Consider the following 17,420-nt stretch of genomic DNA (forward strand, 5'->3'; position numbering starts at 1 on the left):
AGTGTTGCAGACGTCGAATAAAAGAGGACCTTGTTGGGTAAGACGTGAACAAGAGACCAGAGACTCATGGGGGAACTGTTAAGCACTGATTCAGCAGTCTGGTGTTCTGTGGGCTTTAAAAATAAATCGACGCTCAGTTTAGAAGAATGACATTTGAGTCTCACTTCAACTCAATATGAAAGGTACATTTGTGAGTAATAAAAAGGAGTCACGTTCATTTGGATATGCATACAGAAATGGAATTTGTATGGCAGACTACTCGTTCCCATGGTGGCACTATTTGAAGTACGGAAGGAACCTCTGGGAGCTCTGAATGAGTGTAAATCCATCCATCCATGTATGAGTTGAACATTTCGTACAAAGGGACCTCTGTTCAAATTCAGAAAAACAAATACCCTCTCTGGAACCTCTCTGTTGATTTTTTTTTTTTAAAGAATGGATTAAAACTCAGTGGAGGATAGGAGCAAGTTGAGCAGGAAGTGCAACCAAAGTTTGTCAGAAACAAATGAAGACAGCATTGAATATCATCTTGGAACTTGAATTTTAATGAAACTATTTTCAATGCCATAATTTATATGTATCTCCTCAATGACATAAGAAAAATAGGAAAGCCTAAACAAAAAAAAAACCAAATACAAAAAACAAAAAAAACACACCTTGTCCAATGAAAGAATGCATCTCCAAGTTGTGCGAGTTATATACAGTATTGGTAGTCAGAAAAGCAAATAAAGTGTATGTCAGATTTTTAAAAAAACATGCCATTTGGAGAATAATACTTTCTTTGGACAGTGATGATGTGAAAGATTTCATGCAGTGCACACTGCAAAACACAATCTTGCTACAATATAAGAAGCTCTGACTACAATCACAAAACTAAAAAGTAAAGTTGAATTTCCATCTTTACTAATGCCATCAAACAGAAAACAGAGGCGCATACCAAACCCAGTCCAGGAATATGCCATTTAAGCAGTGCTCGTACAATGCTGTTATGATCCATAATAACTGCAATATTTATATCTTTTGTTTCAATGTCAACTGATGGTAGAGCTGTTGGACCATCGAGCAAAATGGGGATGACTGAAAATATCCCTTCTCAATAAGATGTCATGGAATGTCACAAGAGAAAAATTTTCAAGCAGGCACTGCTCGAAACGTGTTCTTTTCTGACATCGGAAACATACGTGCATGCTAATGCAACCTCATCTGTATTTTAACTCTTTGTATTTGAAAGTGCTGCACAGTGCTACACTTGACTTCAGCCCGAGATGGTTCAGCTTTTTTATTCTCGCGGGAACACGTCAGTTCCAAAAGATAGACACCTGACATCCGCAGTCAAATTTAAGTATTCTCAACAGAGATTGTTAGGCAGGGGAAATTCAAGACCAGACGTCGTGTTGCTGGTGGTTCTTTTAGCGCGGATATTTTGAGCCGCCACTGTACGTAAATCACAGGTTTCAGCAAGAGCAAGAAATAGCTTCTTTCACTCTGAATGTGCACAACTGGTGCTCTGCAAATGTCAATGGTGGCAATGTAGGATTTGGTTGTGGCAATTTGTATCATTTTAAATAGTGTACTCGAAACATCGCCGCTCAGTTACTTGCACGTGCACTTGCAATTACCCCTGCACAATCAGGTAGAATACCGGAAGAATGCTGTACAATGTTGAGATGTTTTCTGGAGCTTCACAGGGGAAGACCGTCCAAATATGGTCTTGGATGGCATGAGAATTAAAAATGGCAAGTTGTTGAAAAGTCGATACAAGTTACATGCAAGTATGAATTACTTAAAAATCTTTGCTATTCATTATTTTACATTAACAGCAAACCAACATCTTTTTTTTAAAAAATGCTGATAAATGGAACACGTGGGAACTTCAATTTTGTTCATGTTGATGTTTTAGAATGATGAGCTGTATGGGCGATTACCCGACGGCTCCTTCAAAGTCACTTGTGTTCATCGCTGCACTTCTGCCATCTGAGCATATCATTTTCTTGGCTTCTGCCCCAAAGTTCAGGCACCGTTGAGATACTTTTGCCTATTGACTGACAGAAAGTGAACAAAGTCCATGGAGGCTCTCTGAAACTGTGGACACCTAATGGAAATTACTGACGTGACACTTGACGTCATCAAGGCTTAGCACAGTACCCTGATCATTGTTGTCGTGTTTGTGCTTTTTATCAGAGCAGCCACACAGCTTGTACTTTATCACCTGAGAAGATACAATCACAAGGGTCAAGGATTAACTTAACTAACACGGATATGAAAAGTCCACACACTCCATTTGAAATGTTGGGTTCTTGTGACTCCAAAACAAAAAATCATTTCAAACCTTTTTTTCAGTCTAAACGTGACCTATAACTTGTACTCGATTTGAAAAGGAAATTAACTCTTTTCGAGAGGGGAAGTAAGTTACAGGGAGAGGAAGGACCGAGGGAGACTTCAGAGCAGCTGTGACCGATGCTTTTTTTTTTTTTTTTTTTTTTTTTTGCACGGTCAATGTGCAGTGTCCAGAGAAAAAAAACCCCAACAACAACAGCGGGTCGTAGCTCGCCCCTGATTATAAGACGACCCCCTCTTTTTCAAGACTCAAGTTTGAAGAAAGTATTTTTGAACACCAAATTAATTTTTATACAGAAAATAATTACAGTACATCTGAAACAAATGATTCTAACAATATATTTGAGAGAAAAAGCATGTTGTTTTTCCTCATTCAAATCTTAATATCTGAACATTTAAATATGTAAACTAAGGTGCAATCACATTCGTAAATGAATGGCTTCTGGTTTTTGAAATGTAAATTACATCATAACTTCTCCTCAGCTGCCGGTTAACCTGGCCGATCTTCGGTCCACTTTTCTCCAGATTGTCACTACGTTTCTCCATTTTCTGTTATCTCTTCTATTATTTTCTTTTCTTTTCTTTCTTACCGGTATTTTTTATTTTTCTTCTTCGTGACAGGGGTTCACTTTGGCCTGGGGAGTCAAGTTCTGCATTCACTTCAATGATATGTGGCGCCATCTAGCGTCGTGAATTGGTATAATGTCTAGACCCCGAATATAAGACGACCCCCACTTTTTCAGTCTTATTTCAATGCAAAAAACACCGTCTTATATTCGGGCTGTCAGTTGTTCATTTTTACTCTCCCTTTCAAAAAGATTTTAATATGTACAGGTTAGAGTCGTGATTGAAACAGTTTTGAAATGCTCCCTGTTGGACCTGGCGTTTGAACAAGGGTGTGTAAACTTTTTATATCCACTGCATTTCTTCAGCAGTGACTCACCTCATAAAGGTAGTCAAATATCTCCAGAATGGTAAGTATGCTTGCGCCAATGAAAAGTCCCATTTGACCACCAATATCACCTGGAATATTCAAAACAAGCCATGCATGATAATCAAGTTAAAATGATCGTCAAACCATAAAAAAATAAAATAAAATAAAAAATCCAAATTGACTCTTTCCAGTGATAGACGATTCACAAAATACCGTACCTAATAGTCCGGCCACTTCATAAGCCTTTTTCTGTTCAATTGTTTCATAGTTGAGAGCCTCAAAAAAGATGTCCAAAACCAGGAGGTTCTCCCTGCAGATTTCAGAGTTTGGATTTTTCATTTAAAGCAAACTGCAATTTTTCAAAACTGAAAGAACAATTCGAATGTATCTTTATAACAGGGCTGTGACACACTTCCCCATAATAGCCAAGGATCAGGAATTCTAGCGCACTCTTTACCTAATTTTTTTGAGTCACTCTGACACAAGCGTGATTTAAGGGGGTTGCCCTGTCCCATGCAAATTAGCCTTCTACATTGGGGCCGATGCAGAAAACTGCTTTTGTTACCACGAAGACAGCGTTGGTTGTTACAATGAGGTGAGTGACTATTGATTCGGAAGCGAACCTGGAACCCTCCCATTGAGATAAAAATAAGAGCATCATATGTATTTTCACTCAGGCAGCAGTTCATCACCAAGCCGCCATATTACACTTCTAAAGGGGTGTACAGATCAGTGCATGTGGTGCATGCAGTGGATAAATCACCCAAACAAATACCTGCTACACCACCCTGTCGACAATTTTGTACGCTGGTTATTAGAAGCAAGAACCAAGAACGCTGAGAACGTCGTCAGCTAATGCTGCAGCTCTGCCTACCTTTTGGCTTTTCCTTGACGGTGCTACACTGAAGTCTGTTGGCCATACTTCAGCCATCAGTTCGTGACTAGCTTACTAGTCACGGAGGAAAAACCTGATGTTGGGGCAGTGTTAAGTATATTTGCCAAATTATGATGTCACAATCACTCAACATTCAGAACGACTCGCTGACGGACACATTTTCAGAAATGGGCAGCTAACAACAGATTTCCTTGCTTATTTCATTTCACAGTTGACGGATGGGCAGGCTTTCAGAGAGCCGTCCTATTGGAATACGCATTTCAAAAGTTTTCGAATGAAACAGACCAATTGTTCAAAATTGGTTGGTACTTACTTAATGTACTGCTCAGATTTGTTGTATTTCTTTGCAAGATATTTAGCAGAGGCCTTACTGGGGATTTTTACAAAGGACAGTTCTTTACTGTATCTGGTCATGTTGCATGGTGTTTCACACAGACAGAAGTCATTATCTCGCTGAACCAAGAAATCTAGAGGGCAAAAAAAAAAACAAGATATAAGATCACAGATTTATTATTATTATTATTATCACAGATTTATTATTTGAAAGTGTTCTGGTCGAAATAGGTCATGTATATATATATATATATATATATAAAGTGTAGTAACGTGTATGGGTCGAGACCAGAATTGAACAAAGTCTCTTTGTTACCCAGAGCGGGATCAGCACATTCTTTGTACAGCTCCGGGGTGCAGTAGGGTGCATCGCCTGCAACCAAAACACACGAACAAAAATGTGTGAAGTCCTTCGGGTCTCGGAATTGCTTGCAGTAAGTGTACTTTATGTTGTTTAACAGCATGGATTAAGTGTATATTCGACATGGTTCATTCAGGGTACTCTCACAACGTTCGGAACTTGTTCGGCACGCTCATCATTTTTCTTCAGTTTGAACATTTTAAAGAACGAGGGAAGCCAAAATCGAATTCACCATTTAAACTTAATCATCCAGCCCTGCTGTCAGCTGTTGTGATGTACACAAGATCAGATTTTATTTTCATCAGCAATGTATGCGGAAATCTTTGTTCATTGCAAAAGGTTCACATGCATTTTATCTCAAGCGTATACATCATTGACGGATGCTTTCCTACCTGGCATGTGCACCATGCGGCAGTTGCAGTTGTCCACGAGGTAGCGTGTTTCACAGTCAATACGACAGGCTGTGATGCTGTAAGTGTCAAAGAAGTCGGAGTCCATGGGTGTCACCTTGCAGTCACCCCACGGTGGTGGGAGATATATCAGCTGCAACAATGCATAACCAGTGATTGCAAGGAATTTTTTTAAAGCAAAGTAGAAGAACAAAGATACTACACTCTCTCTCTCTCTCGCTATATATATATATATATATATATATAAAATATATATATATTCGAGCAGTCAGTTTAGCGCGTTTTTATTGGCATTAATTTAAATGAATTTTAATGGGATTACATTTTTTCTCGCGAGATTAACTCGGCACATGTTACGGATGTTACGTTGCTCTATAAATAAACCAGAAACAAAACAATGCTCCAAGTGAAAAATGTTCATGGAAAATTGAAATTATTTCAGTAAATATTTGCATTTTGCACATAGAAAACTGATTCATGATTCCATGTTGATGAGAGCATTAAAATGGGGAAAAATAGGACAAAAAATATAAAAGGAAATTCAGAAACGATAAAAAATGTGTGAGTAATCACGATTAATTTTTAGTTCATTTGAGTTAATTATGACAGTTGCATTTTTAATTCGATTAAATATTTTAATCGTTTGACAGCTCTAATATATACAGTATATATATATATATATATATATACATGAGTCCTCCAGAAATAGTGAAAACTGTGTTGTTTTTTTTTAAATTGACAACACATGAAAACGAGCCTTAAGCTACAGAACATGAGACAGGAGATCAACATTACAGTTGGATCTGACACACAACTCAGACAACTCCGGAACTACCCTCTGTTCCTGACAAGAGACAAAAGTTTGGAATCCAGGTGCCACTCCGAAACCGAGCTGATCGATGGAAGACGGTTCATCTTGACTGTGGATCTGCACTTTGACTCCGGCTTCAAATGACGTCTCCTCTGACAAGTGGCCAAGGAAGGAGTGTTAGTGCAACCCAGGCACAATGCTTTCCAAAGTGAACAATAACTCACCCGTTTCTCCCCAGACAGGCAGGTACTCGTCCTGCTGGATGTCCAACATGAGCTCCAGTCCATTACCCATCCCCCCCTTGGTGGTTATGAGGGGCGGACGATCCTTATCGCCGGCATTAAAGGTGTAGCATTTACCATAGCGAGTGAAGACCTGAGAAGATAGACCAGGGAGATGTTTTTTTCCCTGCAAAACCATCAATTGGCTAGGGTGAGCGATGAAACAATTTTTAGCGGTTCCACCAGGGGTCAGTGTTTGTCTCTGTTTGTGGCTGATGGTGCAGAAAAGAACCGGAGCCTTTCGGAGTGGAAAACGGGAGACGGCGGAAGACGAGAAATTCAAGCTGAACATTTTTACTCTTGTATTATCAAGGAAAGTGAGGTTATCGAGACCTGTTGGCTGGTGATTCAACATTCCTTTTACTTGCATGCACTTCAAGTCAAATGTCATGAACCTCCTGTTACTATGGTGACCAAGCAGGGGCGGCTCTGGATCAATTTCACTGAGGGGGCCGGGCTGGGGCCAGGGGTTTTGATGGGGGGGCACATTCAACCCAGGGCTAAAAAGACAGATACGAAATCTTATTTGACTTTTTATTTCTTCAGACTTTGAAATTGTAGTCATAACATTACAGTGATGAGAAAAAAACTGTATTAGGCGGGCTAAAATGTCTGCAAGCGTAACAATACGTCTGTTGAGAATATTCAAGCCAGGGGATGATATGGTACCAGCCTGCCGGGGACATAAATTGCAAATACACTGAAGCTAGATGTTTTACATGCATATAATTATCCAAATTTTAAAAGGCAATGTCTTATATATTGATCCTGTTAAATAAAAAGGGAGACTAAAAAAGTTACACACACACACGCGCGCACACACACGGACACACGCACACACAAACACGCGCACACACACACAAACACGCGCGCACACTCACGCACGCACACACGCACACACACGCAAATAGCACTCGTGTTGTGGTAATTTCCTTCTCTGCGGACTGCTTCTCATTTTCCCGCTCATTTTTAAATGGCGCAGCGCACTAAAGGGTCCGACTAGAATGTTAAATCACGCACTTTGTTTCCACCTTTCGCGTCGGCGACTCGGCATGACTGCGTAATCTGCGCTCGGAGGGGGGGGCCACAGGGGGGGCCAGAATCTGTGCTACAGGGGCACAGAGCTACGAGGAAGTGTGAGTTGCTACGCATTGCAGAGCGGAAAGAAGGAGCAGCAACAGCAAAGTCAACATTTCTCTCGTGTAAAGCTTTCCCACATTTGAAAGTAAAGAACAGAGCGAAACATGGTGGCAGCGCGTGTGTAGAAATTGGCGACGTGAAGAGGGGGTTGGACGAAACGCTAGCTCGTTAGCACGGAAGCTAACCGCGGACGTTAGCACGGAAGCTAATTGCGAAAAGTCGCTACGCAGCTGGAACCCACCACCAGAGACCAACCAGCCGAACGCCAGCGAGCGTGAGGGAGCCGGCAACCCCACTTGCCACGTTAGAAACACCCAGCAGCAAGCCCACTGGACACGTCACAAACTAGCATACAACTGGCTAGCAACGAGACCCGACAAAATGCCACCCAAACAGAAGCAAGACACAAAGCAGGATGAGGATTTCCTGACCCTCACTCAAGTAAACGAATTACTCCAGCAACAAAAAGAGCTTTTTACGGCGCTCTTGCAACAACAACAGGAAAATGTCAAAGGATTTGTCAAGATGATAATAGACTCAACAAACTCACGACTTGACACTTTTACCAGGGAAGTCCAAGAAATAAAAACCAGCATCAACTTTACCCAAAAAGAGCTAGACGACATTAAAAAAAATCTAATCTGTCAAACTGGCCATTCCAAAGACATGCAAACAGAATTCTACAAAATATGTGACGGCATGCTTGTATTAACAGACAAGATGGACTACTTGGAAGGACAGTCAAGAAGAAACAACTTGGTAATTGATAGAATTGAGGAAGAACCGGGAGAAACGTGGACTGAAACAGAGGAAAAAGTTCAAAAAATCCTCAAGGAGAAGCTGCTGATACAGGGGCAAATTGAGGTGGAGAGAGCTCACCGCACAGGAAGACAAGAACCTGGAAGACCTCGTCCGAGGCCAGTTGTGGTGAAATTTCTCAAATACAAGGACAGATCAAGGATCCTACAAAAAGCAAAATACTTAAAAGGCTCCAACATCTACATCAACGAAGACTTTACAGATGCCGTACGACAAAAAAGAAAAGAGCTCCTCCCAAAATTAAAAGCTGCACGTGACAGAGGGGAAACTGCCTACTTAAGACATGACAAACTTATCGTCCACCCCCGCACCAGTACTCCAACACAACAGGCTCGAGTTCAACACCATCAAGCAGCATACTGAGAATTATTCACCACCCGAAGATAAAAACTCTGACCCTACTGAAGCAGGAAATTCACATACCAAAAACATGGACTTCGAACCGTTTGATGACCCTTCCAACCCTTTGATGACTTCCAACCCTACTGACCACAAGACATGTGACCCTGAGAACAACTTGGACCCGGACAATAACTTTTTCAAGACCGACCGACCGCGAGGGAGCCAGCGACGACCGACAGTGAGGGAGCCAGTGATGACCGCGAGGAAGCCAGCGACGACTGCAGGGAAGCCAGCGACCGCGAGGAAGCCGGGAGACAACCAGCCAGCGACCACCGCGAGGGAGCCAGCGACGACCGCAAGGGAGCCAGAGACGACCGAGAGGAAACCAGCGACGACTGCAGGGGAGCCAGTGACCGCGAGGGAGCCGGGAGACAGCGAGCCTGAGGGAGCCGGCGACGACCGCAAGGGAGCCAGCGACCACGAGGGACCCAGGAGACGTCCAGCCAGCAACCGCGAGGGAGCCAGTGATGACGGCGAGAGAGCGAGCGACGACAGCGAGGGAACCAACGACGACCGCGAGGGAGCCAGCGACGACCGCGTGGGAGCGGGAAATTCACATCCCAAAAACATGGACTTCCAAACTCTGACTATTACCTGGATGAACAATTCAACACTAATATAAAATTGGAAAATGCACTTTCAGTAATACACTTAAACAGTAGAAGTCTCTATAAAAACTTCACAAAAATCAAAGAATACCTGACTAAATTCAATAAATTTAAAATAATTGCCATATCAGAAACTTGGCTTGATGAAGATAAAACAACTGAAATGGAAATAGAAGGTTATGAAATGTTTGCAACTAATAGGGAAAACAAAAAAGGAGGGGGGGGTTGCAATATATGTAGACAAAGCACTTAAATGCAGTAAAATCGAGAGATTGACAAACACAATAGAAAACCTAATGGAATGTCTAACCATTGAAATACATAATAAAAAGGCATCAAATATCATCATAAGTTGCATCTATAGGACACCAGGATCATGTATTGACACATTCAATAAAAAATAACAGATATGCTCAGTTACAACAACGATAAGAAAACACGAATATGTGGTGACTTTAACATTGACTTATTAAACCCAAATGGACACAAAAAAACAACCGACTTCATAAATACTATGTACAGCAACAGCTTTTTCCCAGTAATCCTGAAACCTAGCAGAATAACAGTTGACACGGCCACATTAATAGGTAACATATTTATAAATAAGATTGATCATAAAATGGAAAGTGGACTTCTCATTAATGACATAAGTGACCACCTACCTGTTTTTGCAGTTTTTCATAATTATTTTGATAGAAAAGCTAAGTCAACAACTCACATAACAGAAATAAGACTAAGAACCCAACGCTCCACCGACGCCTTGAAGCAAGACCTAGAAAAACAAAACTGGACCGAGGTCTACTCAAACGAAGACCCAAATACAGCGTTTGAAGTATTTCAGTCTACCATAATCTCCTTATATGATAAACATTTTCCATTAACTAAAGTCTCCAAAAAGTATAAAGACCCAAGTAAGCCATGGATAACGAAAGGCATAGAAAACGCATGTAAAAAGAAAAACAATTTATATAAATTGTTTTTAAAATTGAGAACTGAAGAAGCAGAAAAAAAATATAAGACCTATAAAAATAAACTAGTAAATATTATAAGAACCAGTAAAAGAGATCATTATCATGCACTATTAGAGCAGAATAAAAGTAACACACAAGAAATATGGAAGATACTTAGCCAAGTAATCAGAAATAGTCCTAAAAAAATGGATTATCCAGAGTATTTTATCAAAGGCAAAAATACTATTTTGGAAAAAACTGCAGAAATAGCAACTGAATTTAATGAGTATTTTGTCAACATCGGCAGTAACCTAGCAAAACAAATTCCTGATCCAACAAACTTGTTTGAAATAGATAGATATGTAGAAAAAAACTCCTCCACGATGTTCCTTACTGCTGTAAAACAAGAAGAAGTATCAAATATTATAAAAACTTTTAAAAATAAAAAGTCAACTGATTGCTTTAATATTGATATGACAATAATAAAGCAGATTATAGAATATGTAGTGCGACCTTTCACGCACATATGCAACCTGTCATTCAAAGCTGGTATCTTTCCATCAAAAATGAAAATTGCTAAAGTTATTCCAATCTATAAAAGTGGAGAAAGACATCGGTTTACAAATTATAGACCAATATCACTACTACCACAATTTTCAAAAATATTAGAAAAACTATTTTCTCGCAGACTTGATAGCTTTATACAAAAGCATGCGCTGTTAAGTGAGAATCAATATGGCTTCAGGGAAAAACGGACCACCTCAATGGCAGTTATGGAGTTTGTGGAAGCAATAGCCACTAATATAGACAACAAAGAATTTACTGTTGGGGTTTTCCTAGATCTAAAAAAAGCTTTTGACACAATAGATCACAGTATATTATTGAAAAAACTAGAAAGATATGGCATTAGAGGTGTAGCTTATAAATGGATAAAAAGTTATTTAGAAAACAGATATCAGTACGTGCAACTCAACAATAAAAAAACGAATCAACTGAAAATCACTCACGGAGTTCCTCAGGGGTCAGTGCTTGGTCCAAAACTATTCATCTTATATATAAATGATATCTGCAAGGTCTCAAAACAATTTAAATGTGTCCTATTTGCTGATGATACAACTTTCTACTGTTCTGGAATAAATCTGAAACAGCTCCTGACAACCGTAGAAAACGAATTAAACAAATTAAAAAACTGGTTCGACAGAAATAAATTGTCACTTAACCTGAAAAAATCGAAGTTAATTGTTTTTGGCACAAGACCAATCAAACACCAAGCTAAAATTATGGTAAACTCAATTGAGATAGAAAGAGCGTATGAAACCAAGTTTCTCGGATTAGTAATAGACTCAAAACTATGTTGGAAGCCACATATCGATAACGTAAAAAGAAAAATAGCCAAAACCGTAGGGATCCTCTACAAAACCAAGGAAGTGCTAAATAAGAGATCTTTGTACACATTATACACTTCATTATTATTACCATATATGACCTACTGTGTGGAAATATGGGGAAATGCCTGCAAAACAAACACACTCCCTATTCTCAACCTACAAAAAAAAGCAACTCGAATTATTAATAGATCAAAATATACGGAACCCACAAATCCACTATTTATCAAATTAAATACGATGAAATTTTATGACCTGGTTGACTTTAAAATCGCTCAATTAATGTACAAAGCACACAATAACCTGTTCTGCCAAAACATTCAGAAGTTTTTCGAAATTCGAGAAAGCAGCTATGATTTAAGAGGTACCAACTTATTCAAAAAACTCAAAACAAGAACAAACATCAAGCAAAGAAGTGTATCTATCAAAGGTGTTAATCTGTGGAATAATCTCGAAACGGACCTGAAAATGAGTAAATTGCTTGCTGAGTTCAAAAACAAATTCAAAGAAATAGTACAAACAACGTACATCAATCAGAGTTAAAATGATAAATTCAAAACATGAAATATAATGATAAATCAGAACTAAGTTGATAAATAGAGAAAGGTATATAAATATCCATTATGAATACAAACGAAAATTGACACAAGAGTGTCAGGGTGTGGAAGTATATAATCCCGATACAAACCAAAAGTTGTAAAAATATCACGGTTAAGGGTAAAGTATGAGCCTTAATGGAGACTTCTTTCTTCTTACTTTTTTCTTTTCTGATTGATATAAAAATGATTTATTAGATACAATCACATAACGGGGTAGGACTAGATAAGTTTTTTACTTCTTCCTACTCCCTTGAACATAATAACTGTTGAATGAAGATTGATTTCTTTCTTTTTACTTTTTTTATCTACCTTATTTTCTGTCAAATTATTACTGTATATATGTTTGATGTTCAATAAACAAACAAACAAACACTGGCCCCCGTTGCCCCCCCCCCCCGTAGGATGTGACTAAATGAACATACTGAAGGTGGACGCACATTAGCAACAATGTACCTGCTTTTTTTTCAATAAATACATTGGCGCCTTTGCAAGTCTAAGGCATCAGCCATACAAGGCGTGAATGTGGAAGGGAAGCAATGCAAAGTGAGCGAGAGTCCGGGTGAGCGCAGTGGGGAGCTGCAGGGAGTCCTGCCATGACAAGAATCAACATTTTCAACATTATCACAGTTCAATATGACTGCATTGCGAAACACTCACAATACACCAGCACTGCTGCTTATGGTTTTGGCTGTTTTTAATTGTATACCATCACTTTCATCTCTTCCTCTATATCTCCTTTGATCATTTTGGCTCACATATTTTCGGAACGGGCTATTGAGCCTGCTTTTTACTATGAACAAGAATCTGCTGCATCTTTGTAGCTTCATACTTGGCACGCAGCCGCCCACGTGTACCCTGATTAGAACGAATGTGCTGTCAGAAAAGCTTCAGCCCATCTGAAAGAATGAAAGCATGGCTAGTGTAGGCAACGCTGCACACCGCATACGTTCTCCCGCACGTACTGGTACTCATAAATAAGCCAGTCGTGCATAAACGTAAATTGGATGTGCATGACAGGTGCCTGATGTTCAGCAGCATCACGATTGATTACAGGGGGGCGCCACATCTTGTGGAACGGTCGATAGCGTGATGATAGCTCGGGATGCTATGTGTGAAAAAGCATCCAGCATGCACTGTACTGTATAGTATTCGATCTGCATATATCGCATAAGTGGTTGTTAAGATGAATGCATAAATCACAAAGCACATGTGCATTACACATCATGGAAGTGTTAAAGACTGACATCAAAGATTGATCATTGTTTTCATTAAAGTGAATTTTACTTCAAAGTTGTTGTACTTCAGATACTTTCCAGCTGCTTTTTCCCAATATTCAGCGCTTAACTTACAGACGCAAGCCATCCGAGAATTACGCTAAATAAAGCTGTCCCTCACACCCAGTTTCGCTGGTTGAGTGCCTTTAAAAGCCGCCGGCAGAGCACTGTTGTCATCAACATAATCTTTTAATTTTCTTGTGGTTTTTGTTTTTTTTTGCCTTGTGGTAAACGAGCCAATGTTCAGCTTTTTGACCTGCGACTGTTTCCTTTCTCCCCTTTCGTGTCTTGTGTGCTCATCAAAGCAAATCTTAACAGGTGGAAACTCTAAAAATCCAATCAAATACTGAAGAGGTTAGTGTGTACCAAAGTGGTCACCAGCGACTCTCTGAGTTACTTCTTGATGACTGATTAATGCAAAGCGCTACCAGTTTCATACACAGTTCTGAAATGAGAAAACAGAAATCTGTGATGGAGGGGCAAACCTTCAGTCTTTGATCACCCATTATTGACATAACACTTCCCCCCCTAGCAACTCTCGCTAGGACACTAGAAGGGTTAGCAAGTAGAGTATGCTTGGTGACAACCTGAACTGATGACCATTTGCAGCTTACAGGTACACAGTTGCACTCTGGTTGCACTGTATGCATGGCAAAAAAAAAAAAAGTGCTGTGTAGATTTCCTTATTATATGTTGGTACCCCTGAGAGACAGAACTCAGAAGCTCAACTCAATGTTGCCAGACTTGGTTGGAAATATTCCAGTTTGTGTTGTAATAGAAGAAGGGTGAAACCTTTATCAAAGTCCCACTCAAGGTTAAGAATTGATCTTGCACTTTGTGACAAGGCCAGCAGACTTGCGCCTGACTTTAAGGCCTTAAGGTAAAATCGGTGGCAGTTGCTTCAACATAACGTCAACATTTAAAGCCCTCCTCCAACTTTATCTGACTATAATTCAGATTTTTAAGAAGCTGCCCACAGTAATAATAATAATTAAAAATAACAACTTTCTACCACCTCCTGTGTCATATTTTTTGCCTGTGTTGAAAAGTATGGCGTTCTTTACCCCTGTGGACTCCTCTCTATCTCCTGCCTCACTTGCCCACCCACCTCTGCTTCATTTGATGAATATTTCACAGGCCAATAGAGACGCTCTGCCTCTCTCATCTTAATCCCAGGCTCGGTCCAGCCTCTCACTACCTATCACTACCACTTGAGGGGACTCGGTGGGTGTATGGATGAGTGCTACTCCTCTCTAAATATCGGGAGGGCTTATTGACGCATAATAAAGCTGACATTTCTCTTTTTAAAGAGTCAAGTAGGCTATTAGAATTCGCACACTGACTGACTCATTTCGTTTCTTGTAAAACAAACAAAAAAATAATATAATTGTGGTCCATGTACATCAAACACATTTTGAAACGTTTACATTTAAGGCTGTGGAAACGCCATTGCTGAATAAGCATTAATGCATAAAAGCATGCATGCAAAACAATTGTCCATCGTTGCGCGATTATTTTGCATGTGACCGGATCATTGCTGCAACACTTGTAGGTGTGATGGTCAGCCGAGAAAAAGGAAGGCAACATTCCGACAGCACTAAAAAAAGGTTGAGGTTGTAAAGGAGTTGCTGAGTCGATGTCTAATGTGTTGAAGAGTTATGTGGAGATGGCGCTCTTTAATCCACAGGGAGTTGGTTAGGGGAGCAGCTGCCTTCGCTTTCAACACTACAAACCATCTGGCCCGTGAGAAATGCAATAAATTAGAATGATGTTTGAAGTAGTGCAGGATGATGCCATGAAAGCATCAGAGAGAAATGAATTCACGTAAGGGACTTTGGAGGTTGTGCACGGCAAATTTCACCGAGGGACACACGAGATCTGACAGCTGGTTTAAACTGATTTTAGAAGTGTGGAATGCAAAACTGACCTCAGTTTTTCTATGTCGCGTCAAGTTTTGGAGCTAGGATCCCTGCTTTCATTAAAATAAATAAATACATGTGTTTGTATGTCAATGAATCACTCTGATGGAATCGCTACAAGCTTTGAAAACAAACAAAAACAGCATAAAATGTAGAACAATTTACAACGGTATGTCCGTGGTTAATAGAAGAGACAAGCCAGCACTAATCCTCTTAATTCCTACTATGCTAGCTTTATGTTTACAGATACGGATAGCACTGCTCTATTTGGAAGCTGCACACACCTCTCACCACACTGTCTTGATTGTGACGGCACAAACAAGTTGCCAAGCAGCGAGATGAGTCCAATCATAATCTGCTCTTCATGCCACAGTCTTACTACAGCCAATCAGTGGAATTTTGTTCATCTGGAGTGAAACTGTGGAGAAAGCAAATTGATGTGCTGGAAAAAACAGACTGCAATTTAGCAATCAGATCAGATAGTTGTAATCAGCATAAAAGACAAATGCAACAGCTTTTTTATGTCTTAATTATTTTTTTAAATGGCAAATTTCCCCAGTGTGGGACAAATAATGGTTATCTTATCTTATCTTAATTTAAAACACATTTAACGATGCTGTAAAGAGTGTTTTTCCCCATGCCAGGTCTCCCTACCAAATGTAATTTATAGCAGTCATACATTTGTTGTCAAGCTGACCAACATCCTGTTACCTACAGTTCAAATTATTTTCTGGCGTATTTTACATCAAGACATTCCTCACAGAGGCCACACACTGTATGACTGATCCAGAAATCAAATCAATGGCTGTATTTCATATTTTTAAAAGTAAATATCCAAAGTGCCTTTCGGAGCACTTAATGGGGGGAAAAAAAAACAAAGCATGAACGTTACGACTGAATGTGTAAATGATAACAAGTACGGTAAAATTAACAATGACTATGAGGTCGATTCATCGGTCATCTGACTATATCGGCCAATTTGAGTCCTTTTCACGATGATCATAATTGAACAGAGTGTTGCTGACTCTCATTCTCTCATGAAACAGTAAATGCTGTGAAATGTCGTAGTTGCGCAGAATAATGCCCTTGTGCCGTTTGTCCCCTACTTGTCGCTCTGACTCCATTCAATCCAATAAGCATCTATCCTGAGAAGATTATGTGATGATACCAAATCTCACGTGGCCATGCGCGTAATTTACATTACCAAGACTGGCCATTTACAACCATAAATCAGATTAATTGTTTTTGGTGTATGTCAGTTTCAGAAGTTGGCGCAGAATGAAAATATGTCACAGTGTCACCCCCCCCCCCACATCCCCCCCAAGTCTTTCCGCTTCCCGTTGGATGCCTCAACTTGCTGGTCTTTTGCTGTGCATGTTTCACTCCCCACCCACTAATCTCCTGCATGTCCATTCGTGCTAAACAGGCGTGTTTACAAAGTTCATGCGCCAGCTCCGCTGTGAAGAAAATGCCAGGCAGGCAGACGCAGGCACAGCAACGGCCCTTGTTGCTGCACTTCCACTGTGCAGCGACCCCCTGTCAGGGACAGCTGAGTAAACATGGAGGGATAAACAGCCTTGGGGCCAGTCACGGAGGCAAGACATCTCCTTATTATGTCTGACAACATTCTCGGTGGCAGACAGTGGGGGTTAACTAGGATTAAATATGATTTTCTCAAGGGTGATGGAGAGGTTTAGACAGCAAATCTCTCTCTTAACCTTTCATGTGTTGGAATGCCATGGTGGATTCCATGCCAATAGATTGACCTTATCAACTGCAAACCTTTGAACGTTGTTTTGTATTGTTTAGAACCACAGGTGGGTCGAGTAGCCCAAAATGGTACTCAAGCGATCATGCTGTTACCGGTACTTGGAAAAAAATAGGACTCGTGTACAACTAAAAAGTAGCACACCAAATCATTTCTTGAGTAAGTGAATATGTAGTGGAAAAACAAAATCGGAC

At 40.1% G+C, this 17,420-nt stretch overlaps 1 protein-coding gene across 2 annotated transcripts in view; it reads right to left on the reverse strand.

Moving 5' to 3' along the window:
• Positions 1–524: 524 nt before the first annotated feature.
• LOC147210691 (acid-sensing ion channel 1-like) overlaps positions 525–17,420 on the reverse strand; it is a 39,233-nt gene continuing 22,337 nt past the window's right edge. Inside the window, exons 3-10 of one of the 2 annotated variants that reach the window (XM_086114888.1) lie at positions 6,306–6,456; positions 6,106–6,233; positions 5,253–5,403; positions 4,816–4,872; positions 4,480–4,633; positions 3,490–3,581; positions 3,281–3,360; positions 525–2,209 (exon numbers count right to left, since the gene is read on the reverse strand). In XM_086114888.1, coding sequence (XP_085971014.1) covers positions 2,093–2,209; positions 3,281–3,360; positions 3,490–3,581; positions 4,480–4,633; positions 4,816–4,872; positions 5,253–5,403; positions 6,106–6,233; positions 6,306–6,456 — 930 coding nt within the window. In that variant the 3' untranslated portion in view covers positions 525–2,092. The remainder of the gene's footprint in view (positions 2,210–3,280; positions 3,361–3,489; positions 3,582–4,479; positions 4,634–4,815; positions 4,873–5,252; positions 5,404–6,105; positions 6,234–6,305; positions 6,457–17,420) is intronic. The other variant, XR_015101323.1, reaches the window with a different exon arrangement.

This window comes from Hippocampus guttulatus, chromosome 1 (genome assembly GCF_054856545.1).
Source record: "Hippocampus guttulatus isolate MCC_2025c chromosome 1, RoL_Hgut_1.0, whole genome shotgun sequence".
Classification (NCBI taxonomy): Eukaryota; Metazoa; Chordata; class Actinopteri; order Syngnathiformes; family Syngnathidae; genus Hippocampus; species Hippocampus guttulatus.